We start from the raw sequence: 17,645 nt of genomic DNA on the forward strand, positions 1-17,645 counted from the left end.
AACTCCAGTCTATCCTGTGTAAATGTCTCTCTGAGTTATGACTGTCTACAATGAGTGAGAAGCTCGAGTCCTGCTGGCTGTGTTGTTGTCAGAGCCGTGTTTACATGGACGGGACGGCCGGCTCCTCCCCTTGTGTATAAAAGCTGTTTTAGTCAAGGACTAGAGAGAAGAAGAAGAACATACTCACTGATTATTTGGATGTTAGTAAGAGTTTTTAGATCACGCTCATTCTGTGTCACTTTACATGCAATGTGAAGCTACGAGCTAACTAACGAGCGCTCACATTAGCATGCTAACACAACAACACAGGACACAGGTGATTGCAGCTCAAGGGCAAAGGACAATGTTGTCCGCCGCTTGCGCTAAACCCCTTCGTGTGAACGTGAGAGGAGGAGGGGTTGGAGGTGTGTCTCTGGAGGAGAGCGGATGCGTCAGTATGGAGGAGGTGTGGCCAAACAGCAGTTTGTTTTGGTCTCATGCTGGAGCTCAAGGGCGACATCTACTGGATCAGAAAGTCGCACATTGTTTGACCGTCTGCCTTTGTGTTCGATGGTCTGCCTCTGTGCGGTGAATGATCCGTGGGAGAAAGAAGAAGGAGTCTTTGCTGACTCGTCTAAATGGCTGCTCTCAGCAGAGTGTGACTCCTCGCCTCCTCTCAGCTGTCCTAATCCACTGCGAGGGCTCTCTCACTCTTCTGCATCAAGTGGCTTCAGTGTGTGTGTGTGTGTGTGTGTGTGTGTGTGTGTGTGTGTGTGTGTGTGTGTGTGTGTGTGTGTGTGTGTGTGTTTTCGGCCTATAATAACTATAATCACTGTTGGCTGCATGCAGCTTCCCTCCTCACTCTGTTTTACCCAGACCAGCAGATAAAAATACACTCCCGGCTCAAACTACGCTGAGGAGTGGAAATAGGGTTGTGTGTGTGTTTGTTCAGTTATACTGAACTCGTGAGGACAATGGAGGAAGTGGATTGGTTGATGTTTCAGGTTTTATCCGTGTGTGTTTGAGGAGATAGAAAGACAATAAAGAGAGCGAGGACTTCTGCATCTTAAGCATCTGAGACAGGGCGAGTCTGTGTGTGTGTGTGTGTGTGTTACTGCGTGCGCGCCTGTGTGTGTGTGTGTGTGTGTGTGTGTGTGTGTGTGTGTGGTTGGCCAGCAGCTCGTTTCATGTGGTTGGTGATAAACTGCTGTGACATTTCGCCACTCTAAATCTCTAAAAGAAACGGGGAGGAGATGGCTTGGGAAGAAGAAGAAGAAGATAGTCTGAGAAAGAACACACACACTTTGTTACACACACACACACACACACACACACACATACACACACACACACACTAGTGCATACAATATGAAGTCAGGAACAAAGGCAGACATGGTCTCACTGAGTGTAACCTTTAACCTTTGCTGCAGTTATTTACCACCACTTTATCTCTCCCTCTTATTCCTCTCTCTTAAACACACACACACACACACACACACACACACACACACACATACACACACACACACACACACACACTTAACGCACACACACGTCTGAGATTCCTGGGCACTTACATACATCCCACGGGAAACGTTTGCATGTAGTTTATTGCGTCTAGCATTCTTCTCATGAAGACTAATAGCGCCAGTCCTCAGTACCCGTGAAGAGGCGTGAACGGGCAGGTGATTATTGCTGATTGGTCCTCGGTGGAAAAGACTGACTCACAGTTTAGATATACATGATATATATATTTTAATGGGACTCATTTAATTTGTATTTTAAATCTCATACGTGGACTTGTTGAGTACCTCTGCCCACTTGTGGCATTTTTTTTATGTGCAGGCAGCGGCCAACGACTCCATTTCAGAGCACTTCTCACACGCTCTTTACTGTTGCTAGGTTACGAGAGTTGTCTCCAGTCGTTTCCGCTTCCCTCTGTAGAGACCGCGATGTCTGTTTTAAATCGCTCTGAGCAAAAAAAACTGTAGTTAGGAATTGTAGCCTATTCATAAAAACAAGAGGAGATAAACCGTGCGAGGAAAAAGGATGACTTTCTACTCCGCCATTGTGGTCGGCAAATTTGAAATCAGGAGCCCCGCCCCTTCTTGATTTTGATTGGCTGGTGAGGGAAAAGTGACACTGACGAGTACAGCGTTGCTCCGAAAGTTGAACTGTTTTTAACAGGTTGTTGTGAGCGCTGTGACAAAAACGGCTGATGCTGAGGGCGTTTTTTAAGTTGACTGACAGTTTGATCAGTAAGCTTACCGCTGTGGGTTTTCCTCCGTCCAATGGCGTGCACCCTGCCCCACTGGGTCTGCTTCTGTAGTGAACGCGCTGCGGAATGTGGAAACTGCCAGATAGGACGCTGAGCGCTGAAAACTCTTGAATAAAAAATAATCGCTGCAAGTGGGGAAAAAAAAAGGTCGTCAGTGGACACGAGCCCTAAAGCCTTTGAATCTGACTGCAGGCTTTAATCCAATGTAACATACAGCACAGCTTTCCTTCCCAAACCGTGTCACCTCATCCAGCGGCCCGAATATTCTTGAATCGGAGCGTCACATCATCTCGCTGTAATCGCAGGCTCGTCTCTGCAGGCACAACACTTCGCCTGATATCTTTGGCCGCCTCACATCCCGAGATCTCTTCCAGATTGTGGAGAAGTAACTCCAAACAAATCTGGATGTAGGTGAAAACTTGATATTGAACATTTGGCCTTGGAAAGTTAATTCCACCTTCACCCGTTGTGCGTCAACAGCGTGTGAAGTTAATATCCCCTGAAGTGTTTCCTCGTTTCCTGCACGGGCCAAGTGCTCCGAGTGCACCATAAGGTAGCGTGATGTCATCGTGCGTTTAATAATGGTTGTTATATTGTTGAGGAGAGAGTTATCAGACACACCAGATGACATAAAAACATGTCTCCTCCCTGTTTCTCCATCTCGCCGCCTGATACATAGCGATCTACGAACAATACCTCATCTGAGCGGCGTGCCAGCATCGACTCCACACAACATGTGTTTGGCTGTAGACGCCTTGGCCTTCCTCGTCTTCATACATTGAGTCAGCGTGCGGAAAATCCCTCGTTTCAACAATTACTCCAAGTCTTGATTTCCGTCGCTCTGGTTGAAGCGATACTCTCTGCTGCAGCGAGCGTGGAACAGCACGCTGCTCTGACGCTGGCTGCTCTGTGAAGAATGACTGATGTGCTGGAGTCCGGCCTGTGCTCTGTTTACGCGTGTGTTTGGGTATGTTTGCTACCAAAGCAGAACGCTTTACCTGTGTTTACTCCCCGCGTGTTTACACACAAATCTGACACTGCACATTAGTGCCTGCGTGTGTGCATTTCTGTGCATCGTCAGCGCACTTTGTTTTTGCACCTGTCAGCTTGTGTTAGCTGAGGAATCAGACGTTTCTCCTCCTGCTGTCGTCAGGTTTCCGTGTGAGTTTTTTTAAACTGGTCCCAGCTTGCTGGATGTTTGCAGTTTCCCCCGATATGTTCATTTGATAGTTTGATATAAATGTGAAACCCCTCACTAACCGCTGCATGCTTTATGACCTTCTGGGTTGGACATCATTAAAGTTGACCTATTCTACTTATCCTCATTTTTTCGTTTATAGTGTTACAGCCTCCTCCTCCTCCTCCTCCTCCTCCTCCTCCTCCTCTTCCTCCTCCTCTTCTTTTAGAAGATGTCACTCTTAACTTTCTCCGACAGATAACATAAACACACATATCAGTGAAGAGGTTCTCTCTCTCTCTCTTCTTAACTCTGTCCCGTCTGGAAAACCTTAGATTGCCCCAAAACATGACACACACACACACACACACACACACACACACACACACACACACACACACACACACACACACACACACACACACACACACACTGCAGAGGAGACGTGGAGGGGAGATCTCGTCTGAGGGGTGGGAGAGCGACGGGTTGTTGAGTGTTTGTTTTGGCTCACTTCGTCGTGACATTGGTGAGATGCTGAGCTTCTTTGACTTTTTAAACCTTCGCTTCATGCCAGGTCCTTTCTTCTTTTTTCTTCCATGCAGTGATTTCTTGTTTCTTGTGGTTTAAACAATTGCCTTAAAAATGTGCGAGTGTCTCCTTCCATGTTTGAAGATCTCTAAGTTTCTCTCTGGCTTTGCGGCTGAAGCGCCTCCGTCCACATCAGGAGATTTATCTGCTGCTTCTCCTCTCACGGCGAACCTCCAGCTCGGCCTGGCTGCACATGTGTAACCCTAACTACAAAGATCTCCCTCAGTTCCACCTCTGGAGTTTGAAATGTCTGCTGCAGCTCTGTTATATTACACATGAGACTTATTTGGCCTCTTTTGATACTCACTGTTAGTTCCCTTTCTGCTCACTCATGTAAATATGTCTCTGTGAATAATCTCATCGATAAACATCTGTTGTCCTTTTCTCTGTGTCTCCATGTTCGTCTCCACAGTCACCTGGAGGACAACCAGATCACTGTAGTCGAGCGAGGAGCCTTCCAAGACCTCCGGCTGCTTGAGAGACTGTAAGTGTACCATCATATATATATATATATATATATCTCGCTGCTACTTCGAGACAACAGCTCATGCTAACTTCAGGTCGCTTAATGCTCGCGGACACCAACCAGGAAGCAACACATGAACACCCGAGTGTGCCAAAAACATGCACCCATGTTCTCCCAGGGTCCACAAAGTCACTCACACACATTTAACCACGACTTCAAATGCACACACAGTGACCTGCTGTTGTCCATTCTGTGCGCACGCACACACACACACACACACACACACACACACACACACACACACACACACACACACACACACACACACACAGAGTGTGCCTGAATGTCATCGGAGTCCATCCACTTCACACACAGTCGAGGAATTTGTCACTTTTCCCGCCTTGTTCGGCGTTCATGCTTGTTTGTGTGTGTGTGTTTGTGTGTGTGTGTGTGTGTGTCCTTCAGCTCACACTAAGGCCCTAGTCAACAGACTCCAGGTGTGAGTGCACAACACAACATTTACACACACACAGACACACACACCTGTATGTTTATGCCTCTGCCGGAGGAAATCACCTGGTTTCAGACGGCCAATCACAACGCGTGTAGCTGCAGCTGATGAGAGCATCATTTTAAGTTTCTGCACAGTCTTAGATTCACGGTCAGTTTGACTGGAGCTGAAAACATTCTTCATTGATGAATCTGTTCAGGCTGTGTGTCAGATTGTTTTTTTTCTTGGACAGAATATTTATGTCATAAAACATGGAGGCTAAACCTGTCGGACACTTCTTCAAAAGTTCAGAATCTAGGTTTATTGCCAAGTACATTTACACATTTTGACACATTTGAGAATTTGACTTGGTGTATTGGTGCTAAACAATTAACAAGGAAATAAAGCAGAACTAGCAACAACTTAAATAATATAGTATAAGAAGCTATTACAATATATAAAATAGAATTTGAAAAATGTAAAATAGAAAATATTTAAAAAATAAAAATAAAAATGTACAAAAGGTGCAATGTAGGAGCTGTGCAGTGGACTATGAGAAAAAAATTGTTGTGGGGTCAGGAAGCAACCAGCACTGAGTAATGGCTTTTTTAACGAGCAGAAATCAAAATGCCAAACGTGTTTACATCGGAGCATCATGCCTGAGAATCTTCGTTTCCCTCATGATGTGGTGAGTGCAGACGCAGGTCCATGCGAAGAATCAGAGGATCTTAAGCACGCTTTGCTATCACAGATGTTTTCTCACAGTCATGATGTCACTGACTTCAAGGCCAGATGACTCTTGAGTGGCGGCAACATGTGCGTCTCTCTAAATGAAGATCCCACGTCTGATAGAGAGAGCGAGAGGTGACAGGCTGCTGCGGTGTTAAAAGGCTCTTTAACGCGCTGTGTCGGGGGCGGGGTCAAAGGTCGAGGCCGAGGAGCATTTCATTGATCTAAGCCTTGTTTGAAAATAACGCTGTATATTCTTTTACATCGCGTCGTTCAGTCGCTGAGGTGGTTGGCTGTTGGGACTCGGAGCATGAGGCTCCTGAATGTTTTGACTCCTCTGATAGTGAAATGCTTTTTAAAATGCTTAGCTGACAGCTCCTCTGATGTTCCGCCTGTCAGGGTGAAAGGTCGGGGGCGAGAGGTCTCGATGCTGAGCCCGTGTGATTTATGGCGTCACAATGTGAAAAACATGGAGTCAACTCTTACGGGGGGGGGGAGGGGATTCATGTAAGTCAAAACATGAAATATGGAGAGTTCATCTTATTGGTTAATTTTGAACGAATTAGCAGCTCTTTAGTCTCCTAAGAGGTCTAAGACGTCGACGTTTTGCTAAGAGAATAAGGTTTATGCAGTGCAAAGTGTTTTTTTTATTTGGTTTTCCTAACAAAAATAGATCCCATTTCTGGATTTTGAGCTTTTGGCCTGCCTCTGAGATTATTTGTCTAAAGTCTCTGGACCATTTCTGCTGGATCTGATTCTGATTCTTAGCGGCCATTTCCCAAAATTCTAAATATATAGCGGCCATCAACTTGTGGCCTGGTGTTATTTCAAAGTGAACTCGTCATTATTTTGTAAGAAATACACAAAGGAATCCTTTAAAAAAAAAACAACAACCTCGGGGGCAGATTTGTGAGCCGGCGTCTTAAAGTGACTCATAAGTGTAATAGAAGCCGATCACGTGTTTCACTTTAGGTACGAGCAGTTATTCTCTCGGAGCAGGGGTCAATTATTTCAAATGGAGGAGATCTCTTCTTGGACTGCTGCTCTCTTTCCATCGGGGGAACACAGGAGTGAAAGTCAGGATCTTATTATCATTATCAGCGGGGTGAAAAGGTTGGTGTCTGCGTCTTCTCCAGCACAGATACTACTCCGTGACCCCCCTGACCCCCCCCCCCCCCCCCCCCCCCCTCTACTTTTTCCCCTCCACGCCTCGTTTCTCAGCAGAATGCTTTTGGTAGCTTGATAACACTTTCACTCCCTGCAGTCACACTGTCCTCCTCTATCTCTGCTGCAGCACACCACACCCTGCGTCTGCACACGCGCGCACACACACACACACACACACACACACACACACAACTCTGACACCTAGTGTTTAAAATGGGTACTGCAGTCACAATACTAAACATCATAGAGAGCTTTCTCCCCCCGCCCCCTCCTCTCTAGAGTCGATGTTCACGCAGGTTGCCATGTGGTGGACACTGAAGCTTCAGTGTTTATCCAGCTCTGCATCGGTCTGTAAACCTTTCTGCGTTCTAACCTCTCTCCATTTTTCAAAAGCATCTCCAACATTGATTCTAGTTTGAGCACGTTTCTGCTCGTGGAGCTTATTAGAAACATGCAGAGGCTTTTTAGGTCGGGTACAATCACTTCTATCTGAACCACTTCTCTTGCCCGCTTCCATCGCTGCAACACCTGTTGGTTTGACCTGATAACTGCTCTCATATCTGGCAAACCGAGGGGCGTCCAAAACGGCCGTGTGGGGGTGTCTTAAAACCGCCTACCTTCTCTGGTCAAAACAAATCCAGAGCATTCAGGACCAGAATCTAAAGTTAGAAGGAGGACATACTGGCTGCTGCATTGTTGTAGGAGAAGCCAGCACTGTGTCTTTTTGACTTATTTGCACAGATTTACAGGGTGCAAACTCCAATAAGCGGATCCCTAAACTGGTTCCACCTTTCACCCCCCTGGTCAAAGCACATGCAAGGATGATTGTGACGACTATTTAAAGAGCTTGCAGCGCTATAGCTAGTGACTGACGCACACACACACGCCACAAATCACGATAACCTGGAGGAAAAACAGACACGAGCTTGACCTTTGAACCGGAAAAAACCTGCTGACCCTGAAGGTGATGCGGCCGCCTGGTTGGTGATAGGTACATCGATGGAGGAGCGAGGGTCAGAGATGTTTGAGCGTGTTCTTGAACTTTTCTCTCCAATAAAAACATTATTGACTTTTTTACCTTTTCTTAACCCCACAGTCGCCTGAACAGAAACAAACTCCAGGTCCTCCCAGAGCTTCTCTTCCAATCCAACCCCAAACTCGGACGACTGTGAGTACACATTTATGTTTGCTCTTCTCTCTCTTCCCCCCCCCCCCAAATATCTCGCAGTCTCTCTCCCCCCCCCCCCCCCCTGCCTCTCGTTTCTGTCTCTTTTGATGTGTCATGCGATCCATTTGAAAACACAGCCACGGTGCAATGTCGGGACTTTTATCCAGGGTTGAGGGTTCAAGTCCCGCGGCAGGTGACACAGCGCCGCTCTGTGTCTCCTGTCGAGAGGTGAAAAAGACTGTCAGGTGTGTGTGTGATTTTCAGGAAGTGAAAGTGTGCCTGCAGGGAATGTTTAGCTTGGACCTGTATGGGATTTCTTTTATTCCTGAATATGTTGTTTTCCCAGAGTGTACGAGCGGGTCAAAGTGATGCAGAGAAGCCTCCCACTTTCCCTCCTTCTTTGGTTTATTTCATCTCACATTCCCAGACACACACACACACACACACACACACACACACACACACACACACACACACACACACACACACACACACTCTCCCTCTCTCTCTTTCTCTTTGTGTCTTTGGGTCCCGCTGGTGCTCTCACTCGGCCTCCCTTTCCGTACTCAGGTTCTCTATTTGTCTTCTCCTCGCTGAGTCTGTGTCGGTTCAGGTTGAAGGTTGAAACCCTTTCTAAACTTTATGGCTGTTTGCGTTGGGCCGCCTTCAAGTGAAACTAGCGGTTCACACTGCGTGGTCGTGTGTGTGTGTGAGTGTGTGTGTGTGTGCGTGTGCGCGCGAGGGAAAGTGTGTGTCCCTTCCTTTTGGTTGCTTTTCACTGTATGCCTTGTGTTTGTGTGACTGTGCGTTTTGCATGCACAACCCAAATCCCTCTACGGTATCTGGTGTCATGAGTTTGTGTTTGTTGCAAGGTGTAAGGATAGGGAATACCAGCGCTGGGACTTTACACTTTTCACTTCTCGTCCTCCCTTTTATAATATTTCCACGAGGCAGAAGCTTTCTTTGTTGAAGGAAAAAAAAAAAAAGTCTTCTTCTGTGTTTGACTTTGTGGAAGCTTCAGGTCAGGAAAAAAGCGACATGTACAAATTGAAATGAAAACCTTCCTGCAAAATATTATCAGAAATGTTCAATAAGGTCACAATGCTATTCAAAGTGAAGTGGTCCAATAACAAACAACAAAGAAAGTGAAACTGGTCATATGAATCGGAGTTTATGGAGATGAAAATAAACGTTTCCTGTACAGCTTTCTTAATACGATCCCCCGTGACAGTAAGATCGATTCTCCCTCAGCGGGGTGCAGGCTGTTAAAACCTCGGTCCAAACCTCCTGACAGACTGATGCCATGTTTCATATATCTGTGGCAGAGTGTGATGTATTGCTGAAGACAGCGACGCTCACTGTCAAGGCTGAAAGCAGATTGTTCATTTACGTCAACTGTGGCTTCCAGGATCACACACAGATAGAAACACATTCACTCAAACCTCTTTGTCTTCTTCTTCTTCATGAGTGACGGACGATCTCCTCCTCCGCCTGGCTCTCTCTTCTATAAAACCTCTAATTGTTCTCGATGGCTCGTATTTATCGCCGGTCGATAATGGATCCCTGTGGAGCGTTCGGTCGACTCGGTGAGCGAGTGGAAAGCGTGAACGTGTTCCAAACTGAACATTATAAATCTCATGTTCTTTATATCCCCGCTTCACCATCAGCACAATCTCAATTACAGCGTCTGGAGTTTCCTCCTGTGATTTTCTTTTCGCTCTTTTCCACTCCTTCTCTTCCTTCGCCGGGACTTTTGATCCTTTTTTGCATTCGTTGTGTTTTTTTCTCAGCGAATTACAGACTTGGCATCGACTCAGGTAGCAAGGTTTGTTTACAGAGTTTTCCTTCAACATCTCGGCGCTTCAGACGCTTTTCTTTTTCCCACTTTTATCGACTTTACATCCTGGTTCACTTTGTGTTTCCTGCAAAATAATGGAAGCAGCATTGACGTATTTTGAAAGGTATGGTGACATTCAAAGGATTCGAACAGGGGGACGCAGTGGTTAGAGCGCACGCCCCATGTGTGGAGGCTGAGGTCCTGAGGTCGGGCGGCCTAGGTTCGGGTCCGGCCTGTGGCTCCTTTCCCGTTCCCCGCTCTCTCTCTCCCTGATTTCCGGCTCTATCCACTGTCCTATCTCTACATTAAAGGCACAAAAAGCCCAAAAGTAAATTTAAAAAAAAAAAGGATTCGATCTCTTTTTTCATACACTTTTAGCGCTGTGTTTTCATTTCCTTTAGCGCGAGAAGGTGACAGGAGAGTTTGTAAATGTTAAAAAAGGAATACAGAGAGGCAGAAGAAGAAGAAGAGGGAGGACCAGTAGGAGACTCAGAGGGAGGGGTGGGAGGTTTACTGGTGGCTTTCTGGTTTGGGGTTCGTAACCTTCCTCTCTGTCAGCCTCGGTTAGATATTAAATGATGGCAGTGTGATAGGAATTACCTCTTAACCCCCCCATTAGAGCCGTGTGGTTTGAGGTTTGGAGACGGTGGGAGAGCCGAGGATCTGGACCGGCATTAAGGGGGCAGGCAGGGGTTGGTGGGTTTCTGCTGTTTTGGGAGGGTGGGAGGTTAAAGCGAGAGGTATCAAGATGGATAGTGGATCCTACCCCGGAGTCCTGGATCCTGCTGAGACAATTGAAGCGTTGGCTTCGGGTCTTATTGGAAAATGTTCTGATTGAGCGGGAAGTGTTTGACAAAAAGACGAATAGTTCTCAGGGCGGTCAAATCGAAGAGGAGGGTGGGGGGGTGGAGGGGGGGTGGGGTAGGTGGGACGTCTTTGACCCTGACGGTTCTCGAAAGGGGGGGAGCGGAGTGAAAACAAAGATAGTGCCGGTGATACAGATGGATGGTGGATCGGAGTCTGTGGGCTTCAGTGTGTGCAGTCTGTGGTCGGGTCCCCCCACAGTTTGTAGAGACTGTGGTTGCACACACACACACACACACACACACACACACACACACACACACACACACACACAGTTTAAGCACTGAATTTCTGTTTTTCGAAAAGCACAAATCACAATAGGTCGGATGGAAAATAGGAGTCGGTGGTCTTTTGCGCGTCGGTGCACGCTGTAGAGTATCGGCGGGGGTTTGCTTTGCTAAGTGACCTCGACGGCTGCGAGTCTCCCGTCTAATAACGACGACGCTCAGCCTCATCCTGTTATCTTTACTTTCTGCTTTCTGTGTGGACTTTTATACGTATGCCAGAGTATGTGTGCGCCGTGCAGGGCCCCCAGCTTTTTGGTTTACGGCCAGTGATACTCATGAAGCAGCATCCCCCCCCCCCTCCCCATTAGAGCAGCTCAGGTTGCAGTTGATTGGTTTGCATGAGAGGAGAGGACTGCAACAAAGAAGAAGAAGGAGGGTAACGTCAGACCGGACAGATATTTCCTCTCTTCCTTCAACACTGGAGCTCAGGCGGGGCCTCGGATTCTGAGCATTACATAATGAAGGAGCTGACTTCTGACCATGTTTCAACATTTATAGACACAGAAAATAAAACGGCTGTCTAGCTGTGAAGATGAAGCAGTCTACTAATGTGGCCGTTGTTGTTTCATTTCGTAAACTCCTGTGTATTGTTTTCAGATTTTATTATTGCAAACTCTAAATGCTTCACAGCAGGGACACGAGCAGACGGGCATTCAGCCCTAAACTTTTTTTTTTTTTTTTTTGGAGGCTTAATGGAAAGAAAAAGTGCGTTCCTGTCCGGCGGGATGCTGGGGAAGGATTTAATCCAGTCAGAGTGTCTTTAAGAGCGATGTAGCCGTTAATCCCGACATGTTCGCACACAATATGGGCCATCCAGGAGAACGGCTTTTCACACATTTCTGAAAAGAATAACGTGTGGATGAAGGAGTGAGAGAAAGAAGGACGCCGGGGTAAATCTCTGCTCTGACGGGCACGCTGACCTTTTCGGCAACTTTAGGTCACCACTCGAGCAACGCACTTTAACCTCCAGATGTTTCATCGGAGCTCCCAGATGTGAACTCCTGGATGTCCTCTTCCCACAGTTACTGTAAATACAACTCTCCTACTAAGAAGCTGGACGAGAGAGAGAGAGAGAGAGGAGGGGGAGGGGGAGGGGGGGCTAAAGGGAGCACGGGGGTCATTCGAGATGTCTTTTCCTCCTAATGAAGTTAATGGGGAAAGACGAGGACTTCTCCTTTAATCTTGGCTAATTGTCCATTTAGAGGCGACTGCTGTAGTTTACCTGCTGGAATGCTGCGGTTAGTGTTACAGGAAGTGGGCGGACTCTGCACGTCCAGTGATTGGCTGCTGCAGGCCAGGCTTCAGCTGTGATTGGTGGTAGGGGTCTTGAAGGGTAAGCGGTGAACGTAAATTGTCAGCACTTATTTCTCATGAACCCGATTACTCGTTGACTTTCTTCCCCCCCCCCCTCCTCTTTCTCCTTTTTTCATTTGCACTCCCACACACCAACGCAACAAATAGATTTTAGTTTGTGTTGCCGTCAGGAACTGTTTATTGTTTTCTTGTCACTAGGCTCCAGGCGCTTTGTTTGATTTTCACGGCACTGGGTGCGAGAAACAAATAAGAGACACACACACACACACACACACACACACACACACACACACACACACACCTCTCACGCCACCTCTCAAACTGATTTAACACCACAGGCGCTGGATGCAGAGTCACAGTTTTGTGTGTGTGTGTGTGTGTGTGTGTGTGTGTGTGTGTGTGCGCGTGCGCGTGTTAGCGTGTGTGTGTGTTCGTTCAGGGCAGACTTTTTATTTAACCACACGCCCACGACAGAACTTTCTAATAATTAAACATGACTCAGAAGTTGAAACCATGGTATGCAGCTGCACCACAAAGCTCGTAGGTCCTGACACGCAGCTGCACCACAGGGCCTATGCACTGAAGTAAACAGTGTGTTTGTTTCCAACAGGTTTATCCATCAAACTTACATTCAATTTGACTTCTAGTAATTACTCTCTAAACATGGAAAATAATGTTTAGGTAGGTTGGAGATCACAGTGTGTTACGGCATGATGCTTCAACAAGAGGCTTGAATGGGCTCCACTATGCAGCTGCACCACAGGCCCCTGCACTGCAGGACACAGTGTGTATGTTTCCACCAGGTTTTTCAATCATACTTACATTCTTGGCGTCATTGCTTCCTAAACATGGAAAACACAGCAGTTGGTTTAAGATGACAGCGGGTGATCCAGTGCGATGCTGCGCCACAAAGCCCGTAGGCTCCATTGTTGAGCTGCACCACAGGGCCCCTCACGGAGATTCACTCATAGTCAGGAAAGTGAAGACATTTGCTCAGAGCGATCCTGACCCGAGCTCATCTAAAATAAGGCTGCTCTTAGTGGCTCGTGTGTTTTTGTGTGCGAGTCCCACAGCCCCGTCAGCAGAGCGACATATTTAGATAAATACACGCTGCAGAGAGACAGGAGAGAGAGAGAGAGAGCAAAGGAGGAGCAGAGGGAGCGAGCGAGTGCTTAGCCCTTTCTTTTGTCTTCCTGTGAACATAGACTCGTCCTGACGTTGGGCCGCTCTAACATCGGCCCTTCATGTTTCTGCTCGACACGTTCACGTTAATCATTCGACTAGAATCCCTCTTTGAGCAGCGGGAACATAATGAGGTTTTTCTTGCTTCAGAACTTACTCTGGGTTTAGCTTTGAACAGAGTTCAGTTTTGAGTCTTAATTCTTATTCCTCTAAAGTTAAGTCTGTCTCTGCTGTGAGAGCTGTCAATAGGCCAAAAGTTAGGAAGTTTGTGTGTGTGTGTGTGTGTGTGTGTGTGTGTGTGTGTGTAGGCTCATGTGTGTCTTTCTATCTGGAAGTGTTAGATTAAACGAGCCCGAGTGTTGAATTCATCAACCAGGAGGTCTTAAAGTTCACAGCAGCAACACCTTTCCCTTTCAGCTGCCTACTTTAGCCGGCTAGCTCGCCGCAGGGCCCTAAGCTATGAAATGTTCGTGGGAGGCTTGTTCGGGGGTCCGTAGATTTTCCTCTTTTATTTTTGTTATTGCAAAGAATTTTTATACGCTCACACTGGAATAGCACAGAGGCTGCATGTGGTAGTTATTTAAACTTGCAAATAAAGGTGCGTGTGTGTGTGTGTGGGGGGGGCAAACACAGCTAAAGCTCGCTGACGTTAGCCTTGATCTGTTTACACGCTGTATTTACATGTGTGTGTGTCTCTGTGCGATATACATGATTATAATTGAGTCCGCATATCTTGACGTGTGTAATTAGGGTCAATCTGCGTATGAATTTACAGCATGCTGTGTGTGTGTGTGTGTGTGTGTGTGTGTGTGTGTGTGTGTTTGTGTGTGCATACGAGATGTGCACACATCGTTTAGTAATTTGTGTCTCTGTTTGCGTCTGAATATGCTACATGTTTGTATACGTCCTGCATTTGTTTGTACATGTCTCCTTAAATACATGTGTGTGTGTGTGTGTGCGCGTGTGCGTGTGTGTATGTATGTATTTAAGAGAGAGGAAAACTTGATGCAGGGCCAAATGCACTCACACAGTGTTTGTTTAATCACAATTTAGGTTTACATGAGAACGCTAATCAAAAACAGACCCGGTTCCCTGGAAATCTAGAGAGGGAGGAGGAGGAGGATGGAGGGAGGGGGGGTGATCAGGATAGGGGAGAGGGAGGATGGAGAGGAGGGGGGGTGATGAGGAGCAGGAGGAGAGGGAGGAGGATGGAGGAGGAGGAAGAAGAATGGATGGAAGGGAGGAAGAGGAGGAGGAGAGGGATGAGGATGGAGGAGAAGGAAGAACAGAGGGATGGAGTAGGGGAGAGAGAGAGAGATAAAGGATTTGAATATGAAGGATGTGCGGACGCTGGAGCGACAGTTGAGGACAGGAAGAGAAGAGCGGAGAGGAAAAGGAAGAATAAAACGAGGAATGGGAGACGAGGACGTAGAAACTATGAGTCAGCACTTTGAGATAATTGAAGCTCGTGTTTATTTTTGGCTTGTTTTTTCCTCCTCTTACAGATTGGACTTCTGATTTTCTTTATGCTCCCTTAAGGATGCATTAAGAACTTGGCGGCTGCTCGTGTGTGTATTTGTGCGTGTGTGTACGTGTTGTGAGGGCGGGTTTCAGTAATAAAAGCACAATGGGGTCGTATATACAGTCCACTCAATCAGTGACTGAAGTCAGGACGGCTGAACCAACAGAATGCCTCCTCTCTGTAATTACATTCATGTTGTACGCTGATGTAGAGGACGGAGCCTCATTTTCAGGTCACTGATGTGCCGCACACTTACTCTTCTCCTGTGCAGCAAAGAGAGGGTCAGTTTAAGATTCAGTGGTAATCTAGACAAATGCAGCACTTTGTAAATCAGGCTTATATATGTTTCCCTGCTCTCCCTGAGTTGAGACAGTTTCGACAGTTTGAATGCTGTAGACTTATGATGATGTCATCAAACTGTGTCTGTCTTCCAGTCGGTGCTTCCAGGTTATTTACTGTAAGATGACATGTGGACGTGCAGTCAGAGTAAATTAAAGCTACAACTCAGTGTGGGGCCAAGAAAGTGCTGCAGCCCTGCTGTGTGTGTGTGTGTGTGTGTGTGTGTGTGTGTGTGTGTGTGTGTGTGTGTGTGTGTGTGTGTGTGTGTGTGTCTGCAACAGTTTAGATGTTGTCCAGGACTCCCACATGCCGCTCAGTCTTCATTATCGGGCTTCTTCTCAGATGCAAAGGCAAACAGTCAGGAAATAAGAACAGAAATCTGGGGGTACCGGTAGCCTGGTCGTTCATGCAGTCCCATGTACAGAGGCTGTAGTCCTCCAAGCGGCCTGGGTTCAAATCCAACCTGAGGCTTCTTTCCTGCCTGTCATTTCCCACTCTCTCTCTCTCTCTCTCTCTCTCTCTCTCTCTCTCTCTCTCTCCCAGATTGTTGACTCTATCCACTGTCCAGTCTCTCCAATAAAGGTGTAAAAAGTGTAAAATCCTGCAGTTCCTTGAGTGTTCACTAGAGGCTGGCTGCAGAAGCACAGGAAGTTACATACACACCCATTCTAAAAAAACTGTTTTTACAGCAGAGATTAACATGTTTACAGTCTGGTTAGCTCATGTCTCGATACGTACGGGGGGTGAATGTTTTGATGACTCATCAGTTTTGATTTGATGAAGGATAAGAGTTATTCACAATAAGGCGTGTAGCTGACCTGATTGACAGGTGGGCGCGGTGTAACGGTTTGTCAGGAGGCTTAAAACCCGCCTCAGCTCCAGCTGTCAGCCTGTCGTTAGGTTGACTGAAAGTTAGGCTGAGACAGCATTTCCAGCATGGAGACCGCCATCGATGGGACTCCAGCGCCCCCTGCAGGAACAGACGGGTGACGTCTTCAAACATTCATATTTACAGTTTATGGTCACAACTGATGTTAAGAGCTGAGGTTTTCGTTTATTGAGTGAAACGAGGAGTTTTCAGAATCATAAAATCCTGACGTCCTTATCTGGTGATGGAGTCGACAGAGGACAACGAGTTTCTGGCAAAAACAACCTCGTCGTCATGGTAACAATGAGCTTCACAGTGAAATGAAGCGTATTAAAGCTCTGGACTTGAGTCATGTAGGTTGAAAGTGGGTGTTTCATTTTAGTGAAATCACATGAAACAGACTTTAAAGGCTCAGCAGCCGCCGGAGTTCAGATCTGCAGAGCTCGTCAGAGTTCCAGCGATGATAAAGAAACGTGTAGATGTCAAGACAGCTCACAGTGAGTTCACACATCTGGCGCTGTGGATCTGACTCATCCAGCTGTATAGCTTTAATCAGATATGAACCTGCATGTCCTCAAAGCTCACTTTGAAGGGAACATCCTGTCATCCTGTAGTGGTGGAAGATTCTGAGTGAACATTATCATACCATATTTGTGAAGCTCATTCCCCTGACGTCATTATCCACACCCGGAGGAGTGTCCCAAATGTTTTCCTCATTGAGCAGAATGAGTGCACTTCATAGTCCCCTACAGAGAGCTCCCTGTGAAGGGAGGAGGGAACGAGTGTGTGTGATTTCAGACACAACCTGTGAGTGTGTGAGTGATGTGCGTTCATTTCTTGAGCGTTAAGCCGAGACATGTTGTCGACTCTCTTTTTGGATTTAGTGAACGGAAGTCGTTCAAGAGTGTGTGCGTGTGTGTGTGTGTGTGTGTGTGTGTGTGTGTGTGTGTGTGTGTGTGATATTTTGTCTTTGTGGGAGGTCTACATAGCTACTAGGCTCATTGTTGACCATTATTATGGCTACACAGATGACATGGTTGGAACTGGACAATGTCACACATACACACACACACACTCACAAACACACACACACACACACACACACACACACACACACACACACACACACACACACACACACACACACACTACATGGTGTGTCAGAAGTGAGCCCTGTGATTTATTCTGTTTAAGAAAAGTCTGATTGTTACAAATGAACTCAGACGGTTATTATTGCTCCAGTTGTAATCACAGTCACACACTCTCACACAAATGAATAACCTGCAAACACGCGATATATCGTATATCACACTACATGACAGAAACAGAACAGACACACACATGGACCCACGCGTTGTGGGGACATACAAACAAACAGGCCGCTGCTGTC

At 46.7% G+C, this 17,645-nt stretch overlaps 1 protein-coding gene across 1 annotated transcript in view; it reads left to right on the forward strand.

Annotated features, from left to right (window-relative positions):
- Positions 1-17,645, forward strand: part of slit3 (slit homolog 3 (Drosophila)) — a 241,704-nt gene that overhangs the window by 19,512 nt on the left and 204,547 nt on the right. Inside the window, exons 3-4 of the mRNA XM_061048549.1 lie at positions 4,435-4,506; positions 7,971-8,042. Of these exons, the coding sequence (XP_060904532.1) occupies positions 4,435-4,506; positions 7,971-8,042 (144 nt within the window). The remainder of the gene's footprint in view (positions 1-4,434; positions 4,507-7,970; positions 8,043-17,645) is intronic.

The sequence above is a fragment of the Labrus mixtus genome, chromosome 10, assembly GCF_963584025.1.
Source record: "Labrus mixtus chromosome 10, fLabMix1.1, whole genome shotgun sequence".
Taxonomy (NCBI): Eukaryota; Metazoa; Chordata; class Actinopteri; order Labriformes; family Labridae; genus Labrus; species Labrus mixtus.